Below are 27897 nucleotides of genomic sequence, written 5' to 3'. Positions count from 1 at the left end.
ATTGATCCAATCCTCTCTGCTGAAGACATTGATCCAATCCTCTCTGCTGAAGACATTGATCCAATCCTCTCTGCTGAAGACATTGATCCAATCCTCTCTGCTGAAGACATTGATCCAATCCTCTCTGCTGAAGACATTGATCCAATCCTCTCTGCTGAAGACATTGATCCAATCCTCTCTGCTGAAGACATTGATCCAATCCTCTCTGCTGAAGACATTGATCCAATCCTCTAGGCTGAAGACATTGATCATGAGGTGTTCATGCTTTTACACGATTTCATTGGATTATCTTGCAGTTTTGATTTTGAAATTTAAAATTTCAAACAAGTAGGGGTCTTTTATTTACCATACGATAGGAAAATCCATTTGTAGTGCAGAAAATTCTTGGACAGTAAATTTTGGTGTTTTCTATTTTGTGGAGTCTTGCTAATGTATGAATGGTGGAAATTGAAAACACCTGATACAGATATACAACTACATCAGGAAGGACATCATTTATATTCAATACACTGTTGTAAAAGACTGCGGCCACTTAACAGAAATTTATATAATAAGTGAACCCAGGGCTGTATTATACTTTAATATTTTCCTTTGAAAAATTACACATGCATTTCATTTTTCAATGTGTTCACACATTCACGTGTACCACAAATATAACATGCATAATTTACATCCATAAACAACATCAACCTGATTAAATTACCCTCTCATTATACTGCTAAATGATAGTACAACAAGAAGTGGTATTTCAATCAAGATTGTAAACAACACATACAGTACAGCGAAACCTCCTAAGTAATGACCAGTCTACCTTTCACACATTCTGTAATAACTAGTCTTATTACATTTTTATCTAATTTACTAATGTTAAAATTATTAAATATTGTAGTTGTGTAATTCAGCACACTTAAGGTTTCCGTAAAAAGCAGTGACTAAAATCTGTCTAAACCAGGGACAAAATATTACACTACTTATTAGTATATACTATATACACTAACAGCTTAGATTGGCACAAATAGCAGTCTCTATAGTACAAATGATGTCCCTTCTTTGAAGAAAGGTCAAAACCACAATGAGTTTCAATATACGTAAAACAAATATAACTCATGACAAAGGGTTCTAAAACGAATGTCTTTGCCAATTTACTTTGTAAAAATTCTTTATCAAAGACAGTTGAAAAATAAAAGTAGTAGGTTATGATAGATTACTGATCTCATTCATAATAAGCAAACAGTCTTTCGGATAAGCTGCTGGAAATTTGTCTTTCCTGAATATCTTTAAAATTCAATACCTGAGGACGATTTTGTGACGAAATATTCAGTAGTATTTAATTTCAACAGATATGACAATTGCAGCCATTAGAAACCCATTTGATTATACCCATTCATCATAAACCAATAATCTTGCTGTCACTTTTCAGGTTTTCATACTTGCCAAATTTTTAATATTTTCATGAGGGAGATTTTGGTGGTCGGATGGCGCAGTGGTAATGCACTTGCCTTTCACTCAGTCGTGTGGGGGTTTGAGGTACAGAATGGGTGTTAAGGGGTCATCTCCCCAACCACCTGGGTTTTCCATTGTACTACGGTTTCCTCCCACATTCCATGCCTGTGATTAGGATGCTATAACTTGTTTTGCTAATAGTGAAAAATAGATAAAGTTTATATCTATATTTACGCAATCAAAAATAAAAACACAAATGAAATGTGTGAATATACCCTTCAGTAAAGAAAACAAAATGGTATCTTTGGAGTTGTTCATTTAAATGAAGTCAAATTCACTTTTTAAACATAGCAAACTTGGGAGTCTACATCCTAAACAGGAATGCATCTTTAGTGGGTAGCATTTTTCCTTTGTTGTCATAAAGACTGTAAAAAATCTCTTAACCATGAAAACATTGATCTTCGACTCATACCAAGTTTCTTCAATAAAAGAATAAAAATACATAGTTTGACTAGATGACTGAAAAACCTGCCTTGCCCATCACCACTGAATTCTTAAATAATAAAGACAACAAGAAACATAAACTAGATATTCTTGATTACTGAGAAGCCATAATTAATACAATCCTATAAACCAGGCACATGTATATATATCTACAATTATGTTATAATCTGAACAGAAAATTAAAACATCTCTCTCAGTAGGTAATTGTGCACTGTAAACATACTTCTACTTAAGCAAACAAAAATGCAAATTTAAAGTGCTTGGTATTTTATATATGGAAGTCTACAAATACTATAAGACTTACCAAGTTTTTCTATCAAATGTTGACTTTTAAGTAAAAATAAAAAACTGAAATGTTTTATGTTTCAAAGTAGTTACCATATTCTCACTTCGAAAATATTTTCCTTGAGAATTTTTTCAAGTAGCAACTGATGATCTAGCTATTTACACACGTGTTTACAGTAACTGCAGAATAAACTGTATATTATTATATTTAGTATTTATTTTATACACTACACAGACCGGCTGATAATTGGTAAGGCAGCCATCAGTTATTTACGAACGAAATATCTGACACAAATCTACAATGCGAAGATCAGACAGGAAAAGACAATTAACATAAAACCCATTTTCCTCTGTTTGTAACTTTTGTACAATGTATGTGCAACTTGTGTGCAAAATTATCCAGATCAGTCAAGAAGTAACAATAAAAAAACCCATTGTATCAAACAAGGGGTCCTGAACAAGACAGAAATTGGTATGACATCTCAAAGGAAATTTACATTAATAACTGAATAATTAATAAATTTAGCAAAAGTGTGGAACTGTTAACTAAACTGTAAAGAAAGACTTCTGTAAAATAATGCCCAGAAAATTAACTTGAACACATGAAAAGTATTTCTCGGCCATAAAAGATCAGGGAAACACATTTACCACACGATCCACCTGTTGTCAAGTGGATTTTCCTGGAAGTTATATTTTTTGTTGAAAATCACGGTGTAATATACTTTGCAGAAATTTTTCATTGGTTTCACCAACCAGAAATCAATTGTGACAATGATGTTACGTCATGCATTAAAATCAGTCGAACAAAATGACTGCTTCCATTTGAATTTGCCATCCTCATTTTGACTTAAAAACCTGTCAAAGTGAACTGTTCTCAGTTATGTGGTAAGATTATCATGATTATTTGTTTCCATACCATGTGAGATTTGATGTAACTTGACTTTGAATTTATTTTAAAATTGCTCACCAATGCTTGTATAAATAAAAACTTCTAAGACTCTAAGACCCATGAAATCCCATATGAAATGAAACTCTATATGATCCTATCTTTATGCAGAAAAATAATAGAATTTAGAATATCAATTAATGCTTAAAATTGAAGATGGCTTCTGTATAATGATCTAATGTAATTCACATACAGTGCTAATACCTCAAAAGAACCTGAAGGTAGGCATTATTTACCACCACGAAACAAAACATTTTGAAAAATCACAAAATTTATCTATGATTATGCATTATCTATTAGATTTATCACATGAACACATTATATAAACCAGTGCTCTATAGCTTATTTAGACCAAACCTGACCAAGGAATTTTGAGAGAGAATGCTGAACATACAGTTGATATGTTGATGCTCCCATGTGTAGATCAGGACTGATTTTTCAGCATCACATTTAGATGTTACAGATAAATTCCAACGTCCAGCCCTGCAGATATGTAGCTGCCATTTTGCAAATACACAGCTGCATACAGATTATTTTTTTGCAGCAAATTATTTAATGATCGATCCTAATTTCTTTCCAGCTTTTGTGCCTCCCCAATGCCCCCTTGCTTCACCAATGAACCCTGTTTCTGCCCTTTGCATCTCGATTCAGTTCCATCTGCAAACATATCAAAATCACTTGTCTACCTGCCTACCTTTAAGAACAACAGCCATAGAAAGATTGGTCCCGTTTTAATGTAAAGATCCATAAGTTCAAACTGTATGATATTTTTTCACAAAAGGTTTCATAATTAGTCTTACATGTTCTACAAAACAATTTTACTTTAGGAACAAACAAATTTACTTTTTGATAATGACTGTTGTCAACATCTGATGATTTGCAATAATTTTTTTTCTATTTTTTTTTTCTTTTTTTTTTTGTGTGGAGAACCTACCAATTCCACACAATTGTCTAGGATAATAACATTCCTAGCCATATCAAAACTATGACTGAACATTATATAAATCAATATAAATCAATACTTTACACAGACTGTTCTATAATATCATTGTGACTATTACTGCCGACTGAAATTTTCGAATTCAGAAAACCAGAAAATCTTCATTACTTTATTGCCAAGAAATGAACTTTATCTAGAACACCATTTACATATACTGTCAGTAGTAAATATCCTGAACACACTGTAATCATCTAGATACTCAGATTAACATTAGATTATTAGCAGCAGAAGACATTTCTTTTCACATTCAAGATGATCTTGAGTAAATAATTTTAAATTATCCCTTCTGATATACTTTTAATAATTTTCTTTGCAAGTTATCTTAATTTTTCAACCTGACATTGTTAAAATGCAAAGTTTACATTCCAATATATCTTTTTTTTGTTTTTCTCATTACTTATACCTGTGCTAATATATTTCATGCAGATAAAAAAAATAAAAAATTAAAATTTTGGCATTCTATCAGATGTGTAAAGTTTGATGTAGGCAGCTGAAATATGAAATATGTATTTGGGAAGTGAAAATTTCAGCAGATGAAGTAATTTCTATTGATATTCATCCTGTTCTTTACTTTTCACAAATAAATTCAAAGTGGATAAAACAAATCTTGAACAAAAAAATTGCAGTATCCATCTTGGTGAGTGTTCTTTATAAGTTTACTATAAATAATTAAAAAATCTAAATGTGAAATCACCAAACTAACAGGATACAACCCGCTAAAAATGATATTTTGGGGATCTAGATTTTATCTAAACATGTGTTTTAATATCCAATATCTTATACATTTGAATTGAAAATTCAAAGGTTTACTTCCTTCTCATCAAATTTTAAAAACATTAAGGTATAAATGAAGTATGCAGCAACTGTTTCCCAGAAACAAACTTCATGAGTACACCATTGAAAGAATTATCACAGAGGTGTAATGTTCACCAGTTCCAAGAAGTCTCAGATGTTTGATGTTCATCAGTTCCAGACTACTCATATTCCAGAACTGTGATTATAAATGGTTGTTATCTATAAATAAACTGCATTTATCAAAACAGGCGTTGATTGGCAGGGAACTTCACAAGGAACCAGTTGTTGAAATGACGAACACAGTGCTCCCATCCCAAGGAAGAGTAGATCTGAAAATAATCATATTACTTGGCTTAGTCATGAACATGCTGCCTTCATCCTCAATTTATGAATAATTAGGTAAAATTATATCCATTCACACCATTTGAATACTTTATAATTTCTGACTTTCTTTCTGAAATCAAGGATATAACAGTTTAACATCATTAATTAATTTATCATTTTCATGTAAGATAATACTCTTAATCAATTAACTTGTAAGGCAGCAACAAGAGGTTCATACCCTTATAAACGAACTCAAAAAAAAGGAAGTTTGTCCCTTATAAATGAACTCGTATAGGAACCAAAGGAGGTTCATATCCTTATAAAAAAACTCATATGGCAACCATAGCAGGTTCATACCCTTATAAACAAACTCATATGGCAACCATAGCAGGTTCATACCCTTATAAACACACTCATATGGCAACCACAGCAGGTTCATACCCTTATAAACAAACTCATATGGCAACCATAGCAGGTTCATACCCTTATAAACAAACTCATATGGCAATCATAGCAGGTTCATACCCTTATAAACACACTCATATGGCAACAATAGCAGGTTCATACCCTTATAAACAAACTCATATGGCAACCATAGCAGGTTCATACCCTTATAAAGGAACTCATATGCTGACAAAAGGAAGTTTGTCCCTTATAAACACACTCATATGGCAACCACAGCAGGTTCATACCCTTATAAAGGAACTCATATGCTGACAAAAGGAAGTTTGTCCCTTATAAACAAACTCATATGGCAACCATAGCAGGTTCATATCCTTATAAAGGAACTCATATGCTGACAAAAGGAAGTTTGTCCCTTATAAACAAACTCATATGGCAACCATAGCAGGTTCATACCCTTATAAACAAACTCATATGGCAACCATAGCAGGTTCATAACTTTATAAACAAACTCATATGGCAACCACAGCAGGTTCATACCCTTATAAACACACTCATAAGGCAACCATAGCAGGTTCATACCCTTATAAACATACTCATATGGCAACCATAGCAGGTTCATACCCTTATAAACAAACTCATATGGCAACCATAGCAGGTTCATACCCTTATAAACAAACTCATATGGCAACCATAGCAGGTTCATACCCTTATAAACAAACTTGTAAGGCAACAACAAGAGGCTGGTACTCTTAATGCATGGACTCATATGGCAATAACAGGTTTGTACTCTTATCCCAAACTGTTTGGCAACAAAATGATATACACTAAATACTAACCTGAATTTGATATATTAAAAAATTCCTTAGTGCCACTAATGTAGCTTGTTGAATCCAACATTACTTTATGATTTTTAAGATTGCTGAAAGAAGATTATCAATCAATCAGGGGATTACCTCAATACACTTTTTGTCCATTTCCTTTGTATTCTTGTCCTCCGTTTGTTTGAGCAACAATTTCAAGGCACGACCATATTGCTTGTTGTAAATTGCATGACGAACCGATAATGTGGAGACCTGAGAATAGATCAGTGAAAATGTTTTAGTCGTTTTGTATTTCATACTTTTGGAACTAGGTTAAAGCACATAAAGATGTTTACAAGACATGTACAGCTTGAGTGAAACTTTTTACAGAAACGATGGCTATTAATATCACTTTTTTAAATTTGAGTTATCAAGTCTACTCGTCCCTAAGAAATTTGGTGATGAAAATGTTTCTCTCCCATCACATGATTGTGTATACAAATGATCTACCTCGTTTTCAAAACTGTCATGTGGTGTTATCAATTCTAAATGTAAGAGGGGTTTCCTGACAACATTGAGTGGTCAAACTGGACATTGGAAATCTATTGTGGATATCAGGATCACACAGAAATGTAACTAGAAGTGTATAAAATAGACATACCCAATAAAAATGTTTTTATAGTGACGTTCCTTTAACATATACCATGCCATAATACTACGATTGCTCATACAAACCTTTGAATCTGTCAGATCGGCCCACTTCTGAACCTCAGACAGCGTGTCCTCTAGATCCTTCTCTGTATCAGTAGGTAACTCTACAAACTGTTCCCCGTCCTCCTCAGCCTTGGTTTGCTCAACAGTTGTCTGCCCTTGTTCCAGCAGGATGTCAGCCTGAGCACAGCCCATCTTCACCATAGCCTCTATCAAAATCTCCTTCTCTTTATCCATCTCACTATGTTAGATGACAAAGAGCCAATGTTACATTAAGAAGGATATTAATGTTAGTAGAATGTATATCGTTATATCTGCTGTCAATAAAACACTGTTTATATATCAGAATTAGAGACAATCTCAGAAAAAAAAATAGTACATACTAGTGTGTATACCATCTATATTGATGTATTTGTTCTGTTTTCATCTGCAAAGCATAAAATATTACTGCTTTCTACACTATCCTTATATTATACTATCTGAACTCAAAATGAAAGGTTTGAATAGCTCAGACTATTTTCAAGACTTTAAACTTATAAAAGAATCTATGATGTTGTTTTCTTTGAAATTTTACAGACATGGAGAAATTGATTACAAAATCTTCTGACAATAAGGCTGCTTTCATGTAACCTGGTTGAAATGGTTCAGGTGGTCTGGAATTATTTTACAATGCATTAATGCACATATACATGATGTTGTGGAACTGATAAATGTAAAGCTCAAATGCAATGTTTTGGATTTTCATGTCGAGTACAAAACAATATACTAAAAATTTCACATTATACATAAGAGCAAACTGCTTCTGGAAATATTGGCATGTACTGACCCTGCTTTATTTTGAAAACAAATGATATTCAGCATGTTCGTTTTTGGCAGGTACAGCTGGACCCTTCAATCTGAACTTGCTAACAGTCCAGCGTCCAGCCACAGTTCTGATCTGTGCCTGGCGTTTTTCTTGCAGGTTCTAGCAGCCCAACCATTCCAACTATTTACATGAAAACAACCTTATACTGCAAGGAGAAAAACTCCTTTAGCACCTTTAATGTTCTTACTAGAATAAGACAAGACATTACAAGGAATAAAATTAAGCCTCTATCTACACATTGGATCTACTTCCAGTGTTCACTAACCAGATTTTACCTTTTTATTGTACTGGCGTCTGGTCTGTTATCACTCTTCATACCATAATAACTGGATAGAGCCATTTGATCAATTTTGGAGATGATAAACTTGGACAAGTCTATGATAGCTCCCAATTTCTTAGACTTTTCCTGTTAGGGAAAATAAGAATTATATATCTTTAGTTCCAGACAAAGAGTAGTTCATCAGATAAGCTTGTTTCACATGATATTTACATCGCAAATTTTGTGATCATAGCAAAATTACAAAAATGAGAATTAACACATGTATGATAGATACTTACTGAAATGTTATTAACAAAATGTTATTATCTACAAAATGTGCAGGTTATCCTGAATTTCCATATACAATACAGAAAGTCATATGACTCAACAAATTGTTAAATTCAGTGATAATTTCTTTTCTCTAGTGTTCGATTGACCGTCACATTGCTATTGAAAGTGAAGCACAAGACACTGATCAATGTCAAATTCTGTAGTTTATCCATTGGGGTATTGTACCATAGTCACTAGTAACAAAGTGTAAAAAGTTGTCCCAGTATATTTACTGGGTAATTAAATGATCAGGATTTATTTCCCTCACACACAGAAAGCTTACCTGTCAAATTTGTGATTGTGAAAGTCTCCCTACAGGGCTCAAATAAATATAGTGCACAACAAACTGTACTTGGTAATTTGTGTAGTTTTAGATACTGTTTTACTGTTACAGAATTTACTGAGATAAAATACCTACCAATAAACACATTTGTATACAATGAGGATAATAACGCATTAATTATTTCACAAATCTTTCCAGAATTATCTTACAATCATAAGAACAAGCACTCCATTATATACTGACCTTACTACTATCGAGAGCCTGAAGTCTGGCCATGTAGAGAGGCAAGTGGTCAGGATGATCCTGTCTAACCTCCTCAAACAGGGCATGATCCAAGTCCATCCTGTAACCATACATCACACTAGAATGCATCACCTGTACTATTAATCATATATTTTTGTCAAGCTCAATTTTCTTTGTCTGTGGACATCCTTCATGGATAAATATAGCTCCATAAATGTTCTAACAACAAGTGTGTGTAACCTTTCTTTATGATACATCACTGAATTAGATTGAAATGTTTTCAAATTTCATTACTGGAATTCTAGAATAAAAGTAGAAAATATTAGTTCTTATAATACAATATGGAAGAAGTCATTTTTATTGAAAACATTTGCTTTATTTTTAATACCCGGACATCTTACTTTGGTATCCAGTTTATCTTCAGATCTCTTAAAGCTTCACCATACTCCTCTTCCTTGGTTTTCTCCTTTGATTTATCTCCCTTTTCTTTAGCACCATTCTTTACTTTCCGTGGTGATTCGGTCAACACATAACGAAATGGAACAGAACTCTGCAATAAAATCATACATCAAATTAATCTGACAGTGGTCATTATTTTAGGATTAAGAATTTTCATAATGCAAACAATACACAATGTAAGAAGAGAAATAACATTAAATTCCCTGATCAAAGTCATGTATCTAGTTAAGCTATTACTAATTCAGTTCCCTGATCAAAGTCATGTTATCTAGTTAAGCTATTACTAATTCAGTTCCCTGATCAAAGTCATGTTATCTAGTCAAGTTATTACTAATTCACTTATGTTTACGTTGATTTCATCTCTTTAACAATATTTGCTTTCTGGGTTTTTTGCCCCTTGAACAGCAAGGGTCATTTTCATGCTAGGTCATCTTGCAGTACCAGACAGCTATCACAATGAGGCTGGGACATCTTGTAGTACATAAGAGCTATCTGATAAAGGCTGGGTCTCCTTGTAATATCTGATCGCTATCTCAGTGAGGCCAGGTCACCTTGCAGTACCTAAGAGCTATCTGAAAGAGACTGGGCCACCTTGAAGTACCTGACACCTATCTCGATGAGGCTAGGTCATCTTGAAGTACCTGATAGATATTTCAACAAATAAGATAAGGGAGGCCTGTCACATGGAATCCAGAGCTCTTAGAGTAAAGTGTCCTACCCAATGACAATATGGACAAGTCTGTTTCCTAACTTACTGAGAAACACTAACTGGGTAGGGAGCACTATACCAGGCACCTTGATCTAATCCTTATGTTTCCTATGCTACTGCTTTCTATGAAGGTGGTTTCTATGCCAGTGCTTTAACTTACTGACCTATTCCAATAATCCATACACTTAAAAATTTCAAAGAAATTTATCATTTTAGCATTTTAATATTTTGTTACAGTTGATATACCAATATCTCTCTTCATTTTACAAATAACATTGCTACTACACTTTATTTTCATTACTACTCTTCAGCATTTCTATGGTTTATATGTTGGTGTTTTTTCACACTCTATTTTCAGTGTTTCACATTGTTATGTTTTAGTACTGGTTTATCTCGTTGATTTTCATTATTGTAAGGGTTGTTATTTTCAAGGGCTCTGGTTTTTACTATTTGGAATGAAATTGTGACACCATAGACACCATGAAAATACAATTATTTGAGAAAATTATTGTCTGATTCGTGTTTAAACACGACCATTATTTCGTAAAAAAATCTCGCAGTGATTTTAGTGTCCACCACTGTTTGATGTTTATTTGTTCTTTAACAGTAGAATCTTGTCCCTTCTATTCTCTTTCATCATTTTGTTTTTCTCTTACTTATAGGATTTCTGAAAATCCCCCCCCCCCCCCCCCCCAAAAAAAAAAATTGTGATAATAACCTTTAACTCTCAAATCCAATATTGTTGCCTGTGCCATTTTGTTTTGCTGATTAGTTCCATCATCATAAAATTTGAGCGACAAGATCCATTTGGTACTTCTCAAGAATTAGCTATAACAAACTGTCATAGTCAAATTCCAAGATAGCTACTAGTCAACCCAAAAAGAAGTTACATGTGATTTTTGAGAAAGATCCTTTCTGTAATTCTCAAGAAATAGCAATAACAAATTTCAAAGATGACCAACTGTTAGCATTTCGTTTTTCTGTTCAGTAGAAAAAATCAAAAGGTCACAACAAAAGACTAAAGGGAACCTACATATATAACATTTAGGAGAGATTTAGGAGCGATAACAAACTATACCTACCAAATACCATGTCAGTTTTTTTGTATCAATCCGAAAATGGACAATGCAAAACTATGGAATATTAGTGCAATCTACAAATGAAGTTTGAGAATGATCCATTTTTTGCTTGTTTAGAAATTGCAATAACAAATTATGGTTGTCAAAAATCAAGATGGCCACTTGTCAGCCATCTTGTTTTTCCAATAAATCCTGAAATGGACTATCTACTTCTAGGGACTAAGGTGAACCTACATATAAGATTTCAGAGTCATCCATCAGACATCTCCAGAATTAGCGATAACAATGGATGTTAAAAAACAAAGATGGACATATGTTGGCCATCCCCAAAATGGACTATGCACAACTACATACCAAGGCAAACCTACGAATGAAATCTGAGAATGATCCATCAAAGACTTTTGCAGAAACAGCACTGTTTAGATCTGATCTAGTCAAATAGAAGTGATCACATGGTGGACTAAAAATATGAAACAATCTATTTATCTTTCCCTATTATGGTAAAATAGAATTCTGATTTTTTTACTGGATTTTTAGCATATAATTAGAATTTTCTATATTAACTATTGTTTCATGACAAAAAGCACACAGGAAGAATTATGTCACTCACAGCTTTGCTCAGTAGATCATCTTTCAACAAAGTAAAGGATCCAGTCAAGTAACATCCCGCTTTGGCCACCTTTGGCAATCTTCAAAAAATGAAAACAAATATATCTATATATCACACATCAAACTTTTATAATCAATTAAACGTTACGGTGTCACTATCAGATTTCAATATAAATACTAAAACTTTTCTAAATAACTTTATGATTAGGTGAAATATGATTCATAATTCAACTACAAAATTGATCATGAAGATGATTTTGAAATGATGGCACAATATGGAATTTAATATCAGTTGAAATCTAACTGGTACCTGTAGCTAGTACCTTCTATGCTGTTTCTAGTAACACTGTTGTAATTTTTCAGATATGTTGGAGAAATGGTGTCAAGAGCTGATATAAAGAACCAGTTTTAAATTAATTATTAAACATATGTTACACCAACTTGAAGTCTATCTCAGTGAAAATAATCCTCAACAATGAACGGTACAAAAACATAAATTCTGCTGCAGAAAACTTCTCTTATTCTGCACTGCATGAATTATTAATATATATTTCAATAACAGAGGTGGTTGGATGGTGCATTCCACTCACCATTCACCAAGACAAATGACAGGTTTATTACCCGATCATACTTGAAAGGTATGGGATTGCCTACCCAACTAGACGGGTACTCTGGTTTTCTCTCACAATAAGACCCTACATGATTCCGTCCAGGTCAAAAAGGAATGATTAGTATAAGCTGATGGCTTATTTCAAAATAGTTGTTAAGAATATTTAAAATTATAGATAATCAAAACCTGCTACAGTCCTTAATAGCTTATTTCCATTCTAACATGATATTTTGATGAGCAATACCCGTATATACTTACTTATCTGATGTCATTGGGGTAACAAAGAGGGGACAAAGCTGGTTCTGTTGTAGTGAAAACGAGTTCATTTTCTTGCCAGCGAAGGCTTTTTGCCAGCTACCATGGACATCCAAGGACACAGAGCTAGGAAGTTTATGATGCAGTAATAGAATGGCATCCTTCATCTTCTCCAGCATGTCTCGTTTCTCCTGACGAATCAGCATCACCAGTGTGTAATCTCCCTTGTCCAGTTTCACGTTATACTGTTAAAAAAGGTTCGATATTCAATATATCCTTCAACACTTTCTAAATTTGACATTTGGGATGAAACACTTTTTAAAATTGTTTTTCTGTTTTTTTTCTTTAATATTAATAAAAATTATACAGTCTGAATAATCCTAGAGTTCAGTCCAATGTACAGTTATCAGAACCAAAACAGAATCATTTTATGGAGATCAGATATTGGGTGAACTGGAGTGGAATGTGTGTGGGACTGGGCATCTCCAAATCCTACATATCTATAAGACATATGAGAAAAGAGTTTAGGGAAAATGCAACCCATTTAATCCATTCCTTCAACCTCAACTCCCAGAGGTCTTGTTCTTCAGCCATCCACTTTCAGTATTCTACTTACCCCAATTCTTAAATGTGTTCTACAAATTAAAGTTGGAAATTCTAGGATCCTCCACCAACCCCTATTCCTAAGCCACATGGTACATTCTAGGGTCCACCACCTATCCCTATTCCTAAGCCACATGGTACATTCTAGGGTCCTCGACCTACCCCTATTCCTAAGCCACATGGTACATTCTACGGTTCTCCACCTACCCCTATTCCTAAGCCACATTGTACATTTTAGGGTCCTCTACCTACCCCTATTCCTAAGCCACATTATACATTTTAGGGTCCTCTACCTACCCCTACTCCTAAGCTACATGTTCCTACCATACACTGCAGCTCTAAGGATGAAAACTTAATTTTATAAAACAACTAAAGCAACTGGTCGGATTTTATTTTGAAACCGAATTGCTAATGTCAGCTGTAAAATGTTGATACTGAATAGAAATAGTTTGAATGTGCAATTCAGTAGATGCTCCAACTGATAGACATTGTACCTGATGTGGGTAGGCATCTCCAGATCCCATACACTGTTTATTAGAGTCAAATATCATCCAGAACTGGCTCTCATAGTCAGACTCATACAACAGCTCGCTCAGCATAGAACATTCAGGCATCACTTCAGTATTCTTGTCCTGTTGGAAATAAATATACAAATAATGTATCTTAATCTTTACAAATCAAAGTCACTTGGACTGCAATGATAAACATATCCCTTCTATTTGGTACAGGATTCTTTTTTTGTTTTTGGGTTTTTTTTATTCAATTTTCAGGAATGAGCCGATGAAGGAATTTTAAAATTTGATAGCAAATAGATAGATCTTGTACAAAGCCATTACTGTTTTAAATTTTCATACAAACACATATACAAGATGGCAAAATTGGAAATAAAAAAATCTACTGATCTCCTGTTTGGCATTACTATGGTTTTCAAATAAATGTGTTGGCAGTTATCACTCTCTATTTGCCAGAAGTTTGGCTGACGTTAGGTGCAAATCAGAGAACACATCTAATATGTTGCCACTTTTCAAACCTTTCCTTTGGGAAAGCTGCAATGGAGGGGTCAGATAACCAATGCCTTCAGGCAATATACTTGTTAACCAGTACAAACAGCCTGAAGTATGAAGGCCAGTTTACTGATACTATGCAATATAAGCTTCATATATTCATGTATCTGACAGGAAAGATCTCTGGATTGATAGCAAAAGACACGACATAATTTTCCATTGTTTAAATATAAGGAAGAAAAGAGTGGAGTCAAGATGCATCATCCCAGTGAGATTCTAAACATGTGCATGTTTCATTCATCAAACTTTTATTTTTCTACTTCACTTTTCAGTTGTGGCATCAGTGCATCGTAACAGCTCTTGTCACCTTTTCTATTAAAATGAGATGATTAACAGAAACTTCACCTCTTTGTAATGTGAAGTGTTGTCCTAACCCTAGAAGTTTTCAAGCTTAGAAAAGAGCTTTGTTGTCACTATTAATAAGTATTGAAATGACATCAGCCAAGTTGCATCCATCCTTGGTACTCCAGGGAATACAATCCCCTACACACTCTGCACCACTGGTATATGTCATGGCAAATTTGAAGGAACATCAGGAGTAATTTGATTGGTCCCAGGAGAAAAAAAAAGAACAATCACAGGCTGCTATGCTCCTTTTGAAGATTACAATGGAGTGACATACCAACTTAAAAGCCATTACAATATACCGTTATGTAGCCTTGAGATTTGTTTGATGTAAATAAAAAACTAATCTTTATATTGTCCACAAGGTGTCGCAAATGGAACTTTCAATTTTGCCATGACATATTCCTGGGGGTGTAGATAGCATAAGTGAATGTAACTCCTGAAGTATTGGGAGTGCCAAAGAAAACTCACACTATCTGAAATGTGACTCCAATACTTATTTATGTTTGATCGAGGAATAAAACCACAGTTAAATATAGCACTCACAGGTGTCACCCAATGGCTCATAAAGTGTAATCATGTTCTAGAATTGAACATTTGTGTAACAGTTGTTTAGTGATCGTAGCACATATAAATCATTTACTTACAATGTGGAAGTTGTATGTAAGCTCTATAGCATATATCTGCCTGTCTCCTGGTAAGGTATCTCTTGGTCCAAACAGACATTTCATTTTGTGTTCTGTTGGCCTGTTAACAAATAGTTGGATTTATTAACATGAATATACAACTAATAATCAAAACTGCAATCAGGATCTTAAAGAAGATGTCAGTACCAAACAGCACATAAGCTAGTCATTATCTTAAAGCAGCAAATGTTAGCTAGTAAAACTAGTGTGCGTCATCTATGTTTTAATCCACAGCAATAACTTCTGAGAGTGTCCAGTAGTGAACTTTTGTGCAACAACTACATTTAAATGTCAAATGACACTAGCTATGAATACCTGTAACACCTGACCATCCAGCTGTCAAAGCCAGATAAACTTGTAGCCTAATTATCTTAATTATAGTCATATGGTTGCCTGCTCAGAGAGTCAGAGGCAGAATTTAGATATCAGGCATTTCCCAACACTCAAAGAAACTGTTAACAAGAGTGCCGTGTACACAATATACGCTGCCACAAAATATAAAGATCAAAATAAAATGGCATAAATCTTACAAAAATCAATGAACCGTAAAATTACCCCTTCATGCACATAGAACCATTGTATTAGTGACATTGAGCAAGTTTTATGAAAATCTGATGATTAGTTTAGGAGGAGTTGCGTTCACAAGAAATGGACGTATGGACAGACAGACGGAGAAGATGACACCAATATACGACCGCTTCCAGCAGCGTATAAAAACATGATGATTTTCCCAATGAACCTAGTTCAATCAATGACCTGAGCTACACAGTACCTGATGGGTTGTACCAGTGACTTCAGAGTTATAGAGGGAGATATATCTTCATTCTTCAACAAGGCACGTACATTGAACCTGGTAATACCTTCAGCACCTTGCTGCAAACAGAAACAGATTCACAGAACATAAGGCTCCAAAGTTTTCTTAGTTTAAGTATATTCTCAAATCTCAATGGCAGAATTTTGAAGTGATTAATTTCCCCAGTCATTTCTTTTTTAAATCATTACGATAGAACATTTCTGTATGAACTATATGTATATTGTACTTTGATAAATCACTGAAACACACAAAAAATAGCAAAAAAAATTGTGTTATGAACTAGCTTTTTGCCTTTGAATAGCAGACAAATGCTGAAAAAATTTGAAATGAACAGAATTACATCATTAGATATAAATAAATTAAGAAAAATACCTGGAAAAAACATATACTATGTAAATCTTACTTTGAATTCAATAAAAATATGATATCAAGGCCATACCATAGTAGGTCTGGAGTTGTCCAGGGTGACTCCATGGAATGTTATTTTGTAGCTAAGAGTCACATCCCCTAAGTTTGCCCACCATTTAGCTATACACATTTCTAAAGTGCTGTTGTCCTGTAAAGAAAAAAAAACTGTGTGTGTATACAAATGTACTTCAAAATCAATAAACTAACGAAATGTTTTTTGGGGGTTGGTAATATGTAAGTACATGTTAACCTTTCCTATATCACAATAACCAATTCATGTATGGCATTTAAATATAAATAAGCTTCATTTATAACTCAGTATAAATAAGCTTCAATATTCACTATTGTGTATGAAGGTGACAGGTGACACCGAAACTCCATACATGAATTTTGTAACTTGCTTTGATGAAACAAAATCTATAATATGCTTTAAGGGATATTCAGCAAAAATTTGGATTTCACATGATTCATAAAATCTTCAATAATTGATCTAATTACCTGGTAATATGTTCTTACAGAGAATGTATGCTTCGATTGACTGTAGAAACAAACATACAATATTTAATTTGTGGAAATTCTATACAGAACTAGCTAGATCGATTTACAAACAGTAGCTTGACCATGATTGAGTTACAAAAAGGTTTGTTTTTTGTTAGCTGAACAGTGAGAATGTCTGTGTATATTTTAAAATTGACATGAAATAATGTAAACATGGCAATGGAATTCTAATCCCAGCAGATTTTACAGAAATACAGTGTACAGACCTACGAATTTACCTAATACTTCAAATAAAATCAATGATCTATTCAGTGACTGGGTTGTTTCCCTAATGATCTTTATTCAGGCAATCTAAGTTTATATTGTGAGGGGGGATATTTCCACCAATATCACTAATCAAAACTGATCTTAGCAAAGATATACTGATGCTGATAATTGTTTCAAAAGACATTAGAAAGAGTTCTAAAAGGTACAAAACAGCCAGAAATTTGCTAACGTGAATATCACTTCATTAAATCAATAACAACCATATCATTTGAACAATAATACTGATCTAATTTATGAAATAAAATTGAACATGCCACTGGTATGTGTTGTTTGTATCTCACAATAATGAACATTATTTTTACTGTTTCTGAAACTTTGTCTGGATAAGATATCAAGTATTACTTACAACAACTTGGAATGCTTGAGTTGTCTGCCCTTGACTAGATATCGTAACAAATTTTTCGAATTCAAATTTCTTGTACTGATACTGCTGAACAACTTGCATTCCATGGAGGAGCATTCTACAGCTTTTCTCTTTGTCCCAGGACTTCACATTCAAAACTGAGAAAAAGAACATCAAATTCAGTATTTGTAACATAGTTTGTAAAGCAAAAGGAAAACTTAGACTTCAAGCTTGTACATGAATGTTTTTAACATTTCTGATCTATGGATAAATATTGCTCATCAACCAAAAGAACATTTCTTCATTTCTCTTTGAATTTTTTTTACATTCTTATGTGTTTGAAATACTTGAATAATTGAACGAATTCAAATTCCTTGTCCACTGACCATGGAAAGAAGTGTAATATAAACATTTAATAATTGCTATGTAAATTCAGTGAAAAAAGTTTGCATGTCTTCATTTCTATCTAATTATCCATAACATGCCTTAAAGCATTTTGTCTATGAGCTTGATCAGTTTCAGGAACCTAAAGATATTTACCTGCAATAGTAGCTCCTTGTGGTACATGGATAAAATGCCTGTGAATCTGACCAGGTTTAAACTGTACATCATTAAAACACATCTCGTATGTAGTCTCATCACACACCCTGTAGAGACACCAAAGATAAGATCAATACAAACTTTTATTTCATAACAGTACTTTGCAGGATTTGACAGATGCAACAATACCTTGTTATAATAAAACTCTGCCTACAGCAGCATATGATTTTGAGGGCAGCTGCATCATATAACTTCATTTCATCATTTTGTACAAACTTCTAAAAATTAGTGACACTGCTCCAAGAACAGACAATATGAAAGTACTATATGTTGAATTTTCTACTGTTTAGGATAACATTCAATTTCTCATTATCACAAGGGCCTCACTTACTTGGCTGGTTTGATGACAGTGATGGGTATCCTGAATACTGGACCCTTCTCCACGCAACTCACATCAAATGCACAAATCTGAAGTAATAAAGAATCATGATAAGGGCTATGGGGGTTGATATTTTACAGGATAAGCCATTAACACATCCTATAAAACGTCATTATTACAGACTAACTGATCTATTTGTCATAAAATGTTCTACATTATTTTTTCTTCACTGAAAGTGTGAATTAACGCATGTAAAACTTGTTCTTCATCTTCACAATAAAACACAAAAGTCTGGCTGATAAAATGTAAATTAGAATTAACTAGGGAATGTTTATTTTACATATATAACAAAATAACAGTTTCTAACCTCTGTGTAATGAGCATCTTCTGTCAGTCCACTGGGGTCCACCTTGACACTGATTGTGCGTGCCACATTCATCAGCTCTAAGTGTCTGGGATGCTGCACCCAAGCTGCATCGCATGTCAGAGCTAGCTGTAGACTTAGAGCAATCTTCTCTTCTTGTTCTGTATAACACAGAGATACACCAAACATGATACTATGTCATTGAATTTTATATAAACATACAGATGACTGTTCTTACCATAAGGATTTGACCCAATTCCTGACCCACGGTCCATTCATATATATGTGTATATATATAGTGTTATTCTAACCCTGGTAAGTAATAATTCACAAACTAGATACAATGCCATGCAAATTTCTTTCTCATTTATCAAACATTTTACTGACCCTAATAATATAGGGGTACAAACCTGACTTGTCTTCAAAAAAGTTGGGTTCAATGGTAACATTGACTACATAAGGTTTCTTGAAGTGATGAGGTTCCCTGAGGTATATTCCACGTTTACCATCAGTACAGCTGATGTTGAAGTTGATCTTCGACTCTGCACATTGTGGGTATGTACTCAGATAATCATAAGCTTTCTCAACCTGAGAAAACAATGAAGACATTGTTTATGAAACTCTAAGACATTTCATTTAAAACAGCTATAATTCATATGATGCTTTGGCCAAAAGTTTAAAGATTAAATATTTCCAAAGTATAAGTTTGAATTATTTCATAAAATGTAGCCGTACTAAATATAATTATACATGAAATATTAATTTTAAATCTAATTTTCTGTATAATTAATACTCAATGTTATATGTTACCAGGTAAGATAATTGTTTCCAGTTACATGTTGCTGTTAACACAAGTTACTGAATACAGTGAAAAAATCCCACCCACCAATTATAAGTTTTTACAAAGGTATGAGTTAAGTACTAATATCAATCAAGGTTTCTATTGCTTTTAATAACTTTTGTGTTTTTGCATCAAAATAATTTCAATTACAGAGAATTGTAACTCCCCAATTCTTTGTTGCATCAAAATAATTTCAATTACAGAGAATTGAAACTCCCCAATGCTTTGATGATATTTTTTCTCTATTCAAATCCCCAATTAGAAGAACTTTAGAAGTATTCCGCTTACATGAATGAGGCCATAACCCAAGGCAAACACTTCAATATTGTCCACCTTCTGGGCTGTATTCTGCAAGGCCCGCTTGACACTGAATGGTGTATATTCTATATGATTAGCCTTCAGTCCAGATAAAAACAGACCTAAAATGTAAATGGAGAGATATTTTTCAATATTTAATTCCTTGTAACATCTGACATATTACAACAGGTGACTCATATATGTGGAACTTACAGCATTCATTTAGGAATATGTCTAGGAGTCAACATAAAAAGTCCGACTTAAAGAGTCAAGGAGTGGGAAAATATCTATGTAAACATTTTCATAAATGAATTTCTGTGACCAAATTCTAATCTGCCAATTTGCAATAGAGCTAACTAACCTATACATCCACAGGCATTTGGCGAGCTCATACTGGTTCCATTCATTAGCTGTGATCCTCGTAAGGTCCAGTTAGGCACAGAGGCTATGGCACCGCCAGGAGCACTGATACACACACCTAGGTCACCGTCATGACTGTGAATGTAGGGGGTAGGTAGACAATGACACAGATTGCAGGAAAATTAGGGAATAATCATGATAATGTACTAAAACTAATCAGGAGAACACTTAATAACTATCATAATATCCTTAGATTTCTGTCTACACAAAACCTCTTGATGTTTTATTTCTTTTTCTCTATCCATCTGAGATAATAGACGTGTACAGCATGCAAGAATGGTTTTCACAGACCATTCTTGCATTTCTTACAAAATATTTAATTTATTCCTTTGTATGAATTGACATTTTCAAAAGTTTCATTTAATGAGTTTTAATGATTTCCATTTTTTCTTGTAAACAATAAACTCTCTAATTTTTCTTCTTTTTTTCTCTATTTTTATACAAAACATACGTGGGTCCCCTAGATGACCATGTATATTGCATGCAGGGAAGTTTTTCCCTCAAGGAGTATTCAGCAGCCATCATTGTTGGTGAAACCTGAGCTCCCACTCCTGAAGAAAAATCAATAACCAGCATTGATAGACAAGTCTTTTATAAAAAGAGAAGCAAACAAGACAATGTCAAAATTATCAGAGTTGATATCATTAACAAAATTCTTTCTGATAGCAACAAATTTCATTATGAGAAGCTGGTCCATTAACAATCATTGAATATTTCATTTGGATGAACCTGATGCTACAATATTCATTTTATGTCGTACCACTGTATTGGAAAAAGCCAAAATACATTTTAGTGAACTAAATAACCTGATGCTGTGCAACACAGTGGCATTCAGTTGTTCAAGCATTAATCATTACATGTATATTCAGATGAATGTAAGTTTGACTTTTAAAATTATCTTTTAGTGCATCTATATCCTAAAAACAGAACTGTCATTTGTCCTGCATTGTCAAAGGTTACCGATGAGGGCATCAGTTGTTCCTCCTGGTGTGCCAACAGTAGACAAGGCTGGTCCATTGTTTCCAGCACTGGATACAAATATTACACCATGTTTGTTGACGGCTTCACTTAGAATATCTACTACACGCCTGAAAAAAACAAACATTTTGACAACTTTTCTGCATTAACTATTGTTTTAAGTGTAAAACCAAATTGAAAAAAAAAAAATAAATGAAAAAAGACAAATCTACTTACAATCACATCTATATCTATGCTTTGGTTTTCGTAAACTACCAATACACTCAATGGCAGCAGAATGTAGTTTTTGCAACAGGAGCACAAATCAATATCTGATTTTAATAGGTTGCCCACTGACTGACAAAATATTAGTAGCTATTGCAGATGGAAATGAAGGTAATATTAGATATGTCATTCCTTCAACTGTGTAAACAACAAAACCTGTAACTACTGTACCAATGAGTTCCATATTTCCATCCCCTTACTGATTTCATTTGAATTATTTTTTTTCAAATTAGTATTATATAATACAGATAAAGCAGCATCTTTACAGGCACCCATCACTAACAAGTACACAAATGTCATTTAATGTTAACATTATCTTTTCGCCCCCACCCATAACTATAACTCATTGCTTCTGACTTCAATATATCATTACAAGGAAAACTCTACTTCCAATTCATTGTTGACTTTGAAGATGTATAAAAAGGCAAAATCATTTAGTTTCCTAGTAAAAAAAAAAAATCTTACAGGCAACCATTTCAACAGATTGGTCTCTATCTTGCTACATTAAACACAGACCAGTTTCTTACCCTGAGTTTGGCCAGTGAGAAGCTTCTCCATAACTGTAGTTCACCAAATCACACTTGTGCTCAATCACTTTGATCATCTGGAATGAATACAATTATGGGACCTCATCTGTCACATCTGTGTCATACTTTTGAATAGAAAGCAAATTTTGTATGAAATCTTGACAAGAATCAGTTTCTAATTGGATGTTGGTTTTATAATTCGGTCACATTTAGATAAATCCTGGTAATTTACCAAGACAGAAATCTTATTGATACATAGAATTATTTCAGACATTTTATTCTCACTTTCACATCTTAAACAATGAATGTATATATGAGTGACAATGCTTAACTATTCTGTCAACAACTGATTGAATAATAGGAAGGCCACTTACAGCTCTAACAAGGGCTGTCCCTGTTTCCATGGAACCAAGACGGGTATCCCCAATCTTGACGGAGATGATCTGTGCACCTGGTGCCACTCCATTCCGATCTGGCTGATCAGGGAAATAGCCGGCAGCTATGCAAGCGACATGGGTAGCATGGGAGCCTTTCAGAAGAAAAATAGTACCAGATAGAGTAAGGCATATTAATATTGACTGCCCAACAATGACCATGTATGACAGAATCCATACATGTACACTTGTTCTATTGAGAGGTGACTTTCACATCTAATCCTTAAAACCTGTCAATTTTCAATCCTAACATTTGGTTTAATAGGACAAATTGAAGAAATTGGGTAAAATTTGAATTTTTATCCTTGTAAAGCTTTTAATTTCATTTTCCTTCTACCAAAAGCTGCCAAAATGAGAAATGTACATGTACAATATTAAAATACAATCTAAAATCCAGAAAACATATTTGCTCAATTATAAAGCGTGGAAGATATTATCAGAAATTTTAAAGTCTCCACAAAGGAAATTATTCAGATGTTCTTGAGAGCTTTCAAATCACACTGATACATTTAAGACTAATTAGAAATTCATCATGATTTTTTTTGTTTGTCAAACGCCAGTTTACTGATTTAAAGGTACATAAAATTCTAAAGTTAACAAATTTGACTTACCTGCATTTGTTACCATTTCCAAAACATCTCCATCATTATGAATGTTAATGGTATAATTCAGCATATCTTAAAAAAGAGAAAATGAAGATTTTTCAATTGTTTTAAGTTTAAAAGTCTACTATAGATTAAAGGACACATTGCTTCCAATCTAAAAATAAACAATCAATAAACTGTCCTAAATGTATGGAAATAACCATGTGTTGAGAGCATTTTCTCCTCTTTTGAATCAGATGCTGAAGAAACATTACACATGCATTTTTAGTCAGTAATCAGTCTACCGAACTTCAAATAAAATATATATGACCGGCCCAAACTAGTCTTTATTGGTACATCTTTTCTGATCCAATCCGTCAACACCTTCATACCTTTGGGTATCCAGGCAGAGGGCCAAGAATTGATTTATCCTTTTCATCAACATTGACTCTGCTTCTTTTATTTATTTTCCTCTTTTGTTTACATCTCATTGTTTATATTTCAGCACGTCATATAGAATTAACTGCATGTTCAATTGATTTTCCACAAAAACCAAATAAATTTTCCTATTGCAATTGTTTCCAGACAAAGGTGCTTTTATTGTTTATACCAAGGTCAGGCTTGTAAATCTAACAAGCAATGGTCAGCATTTATCATCAATATATTTTAATGACACTCTCAGGTTCTATATTCACCTTGACGACTGAATGTTCCATACTGTCTCTCCTCAGCAAAGTTGGCCAAAAGTTTACAATCAACGAGATCACCCTTCTCTGTTGTATCAACACAGGCTCTGTTCGTAAAACATTTACAAATGTATGTTTATATATGGCTAGAAAAACAGGACCAACAAAGCTCAAACTAGATATTCAAATTGGGAATGAATTATCACCGTATTTTTTTAACAAGGGGCAGTATGAATTCCATCAAAGTAATAAAATTACTTTAAAATTAGTAATAGCTTGTTTCCAAGATAAATCCTAAATGTTCAAAACAAAGGAAAAAAGTAAAAGAAAAAGTGGGAAACAATAGAGGAAAAAATAAAAATCTCAGTTGTCTTAAAAGAATAATATAAACAAAAGGTAAAACAACATTACCTCCATGTATTGCCATCATGAAATACAACACAATCAAACACTGGCCCACAATCCTGGTACTTTTTGTCTAAACTTGTCAGCAGGTCAACTCTCGCCTGTAGGTCTTCCTTTACAAGTTTTTCTTCCTAATTTGGAATCAAAGTTCACAGAATGTAAAGGAATAACATGAACATAGACTAAAATGAAACCAAGTACAGCCTATGTCTTCCTCTAACAAGAGAAATTAAGTTATTATACTTTTTGATGTTTCAGAATTTCCAAGGTTTCACCTAAAGTTTAAAGTAAATGGGATGTTTTTATTCCTGGGAAATTATGACACAGGCTACAGTATTCTCTATTTATTTAATTTTCAATGTACATGCGTACATCTATTCTTTTTTAATTTAACCATTAAAAATACCAAACAATAAAACCCCTTGAAGAATAACAACATTTACAGTATAAGATCTCGTTATACTGCACAATTCAATTTTTTTATTAAATTTACCTGATTAGGATTAGAGCATTTAGCATCAAAATCCTCAAGTTTTCGAGAGGCCTCTGCCAGAGCTGCTCGGTGTGGAGGGTCCCATGTCTGCTCCCTTCGCTCCTTTACCACTCTGTCCTGCAGACGCTTTGGGTACAGATCAAAGAGATTCTTGGCTCCGATGTGATACTTTCCAGAAGGGTTTGTCCAGGTAGTTGGAATCTAAATGGCAGATAACCATTATTATCTTTAGTGTTGTGTAATATTGGTAAATGGTGTAACTTTTGATGATGAATAGATCTATGCATTAAGAAATAAATTTAACACCATATTTTCTATAACTAAAATGTACTGAAGTTTTGGCATAATAATTCATAAGTAAACTGAACAATAATTTTGACAAATTTCAAATCATCTTTAAATACCTAAAAAAGTTCTACCATAACATCAATTGGTAAAAGGGCAAAATGGGCATATGTTGATGTACAGCTGAAGTGAAGATTCCCTATTACATGTTTTACCTTTAACTTGCGTCCTGTGACACCAGTTATCTCTCCATCTTCTGACTCAACCACTTTTGAAGTATCTACATCACCAGAACCAGTGGCATCGATCACATCTACAATCTTTGGACGGCCATCTGTCGTAGTCTGAAATGCAACCGTAACGTTTGGAGTTTGATTTGCATCTATTATACATAAGATACAAAAAGTAAACATAACATTTGCAAAAAAAAACTATTTAGAAAAATCACAATATGTGCCTTTTTCTCTCACAAACTCCAGCTGCTGAGGTCAATTTCTCAGGGTCATTATTTATTATCAGTCTTTTTGCTGAGTCAGTGTTATAACATGTATATTGTCAGTGTCATTATGTTCTATGACCTATTGTTGATGTCAGTTATTGTCTATGCTGATAAATCTGACTTTTATTACACAACAAGGCCAGACAACAGAAAAACCAGTTTTCACACCTACCTCACCTTATATTTTGTGCTCACTCTAAACTTTTTTAAGGCAAGTCCAGATCTCTCTATTGTATAAACCAGTTAAAATTATCTATTTGTTAAAAATATTTTTTTGCCTGCCTACCATCCACCCTCTGAAGTGGATAACAGCATAAGAAAGGGTTTTAATGTGGACAGAAAGTGCAGTACTCAGGAATAACCACATTACTGAGCAGGCAACTTAATGCTTTTTTCCCTTTTTACATCTGTAAGGGGAAATGAACCTGCCACAAGTTGCCTATATGTAAAATGAGGTCTCGAGTGCTATTTTATCTGTGTCATCCACCAAACTGACAAATCAAAGATATTCCAATTTGACAGATTGCAATTGGTCTCTGGTGCAATGAACAAAATATTTCCAAAGTTTAAAATCAATAACATCAAAATCATTTGAAATCAAGGTCTCAAATAACTTACAATCATCAGAATTCACAAATAACAGGCAATTACTAGATTGAGTCCTGGGGACCAGAATGATACTTTCACCTTCAGATGGTTATATTTTATGAAGGAAGAATAATTAATTTTCAAACAGATTTTGAAAATTTTAGAAGGTCGTTGTGATCACATGATGATCTAAAAAGAACATATATTATCATCAATATGTTGATGAACTACCCTGAAGATATGTTCTGTGCATTAATCATCACACAAATGTGTAATAGGTAGCAGTCAGTCCTGAGAAAAAATATAATGAACAGTACACCTTGAATATCTACAGAAATAGTTAAAACAATCCAGGAAAAAGATCTTGGAATAATATTTGACACTGGATTCTAAAAGATTAGGATTCCAATAGAAAGGACATGTTCTGCTCGGTGGAAGGAAATAAAACTAAATGACACAACTTTAAACTTTGGCACTAACACTCTTTCAGTGTAAGAGATATCAGGGAGGTTTTTAAAACATTGTACATAGATCCAGAACATGCACAACCCAAAGTACATTCAAGTGTAGGAGATATCTAGGTGGTCTAGAAAACAATGGCTAATAAAATGTTGACCAAAGATCAGGTAAATCAGGTACATGTCAAATACCTCCGGCAGCTATTATACCGCTGTTGCCCAAATTTGATTGGTCATTGCATAAATTTGACCTTCATATATATAATTACTATGACATCCTTTCCCTTTCTTTAATTGTTTGCTTTGTATAAATGTTACGTTTGTATTACAGAAAACTAAAATGGCGTTTCCAAAACGCATATTTCATGTATATTTCAATTCAAATGGGTATAAAGGTAAAATTAATAAATTGAGGTAATTCTTAATTAAGGCGAATTGACCCACATATTAACTCGGCCATGCATATTAGTGTTGAACGGTTGGCAAAAACACGATTACACATTAAGCATACTGTTCACCATCAAACGCTATCGAATGAGCTTTCGATCGTTTCCATCAGTAACAAAACAAATAAAATAACAAATTTAAAAAATAAACAATGAATCAAGAAATACAAAAGAATTTATCAAAACAGCTGATTCATAACAAGTGTGTGCTTGCTGGTGTGTATATTTTGACAAAAGCTTTGTACTTGTAATCCCGGTGCACCAGGATCCACTCCCGTATCGAGAATCGCAATAAGGACACCTCTTCCGTCGTAGTCTGGATATTTCGTTAAGAAAGCTGCCGCTCCAGTTTCTTTTTTGGGAAGAATCCCTTCAACGGGAAAATCAGCTTCGACAGTGGATGCCAT

The 27897-nt window shown here is 33.6% G+C and overlaps 1 protein-coding gene across 1 annotated transcript; it reads right to left on the bottom strand.

Annotated features, from left to right (window-relative positions):
• Positions 1-565: 565 nt before the first annotated feature.
• LOC132553693 (tripeptidyl-peptidase 2-like) lies at positions 566-27897 on the bottom strand. The gene is made up of 29 exons (XM_060217953.1): positions 27736-27897; positions 25715-25843; positions 25215-25415; positions 24728-24852; positions 24326-24423; positions 23658-23723; positions 22987-23141; positions 22613-22689; positions 21804-21931; positions 21295-21394; positions 20785-20918; positions 20415-20545; positions 19696-19873; positions 19289-19446; positions 18934-19010; positions 18543-18649; positions 18006-18160; positions 16866-16982; positions 16385-16485; positions 15574-15673; positions 14012-14149; positions 12918-13159; positions 12051-12129; positions 9595-9743; positions 9194-9293; positions 8354-8484; positions 7238-7454; positions 6656-6775; positions 566-5302 (listed from the first exon to the last, which is right to left on the bottom strand). The coding sequence occupies exons 1-29, from the start codon at positions 27895-27897 to the stop codon at positions 5213-5215; spliced, it is 3765 nt and encodes a 1254-aa protein (XP_060073936.1). The 3' UTR covers positions 566-5212.

Source organism: Ylistrum balloti, unplaced genomic scaffold (genome assembly GCF_031769215.1).
Source record: "Ylistrum balloti isolate Yb309-2 unplaced genomic scaffold, AGI_CSIRO_Ybal_v1 Utg370344, whole genome shotgun sequence".
Lineage (NCBI taxonomy): Eukaryota > Metazoa > Mollusca > Bivalvia > Pectinida > Pectinidae > Ylistrum > Ylistrum balloti.
The sequence above is the reverse complement of the archived record's forward strand: the minus strand, read 5'-3'. Positions and strand labels throughout refer to the sequence as shown.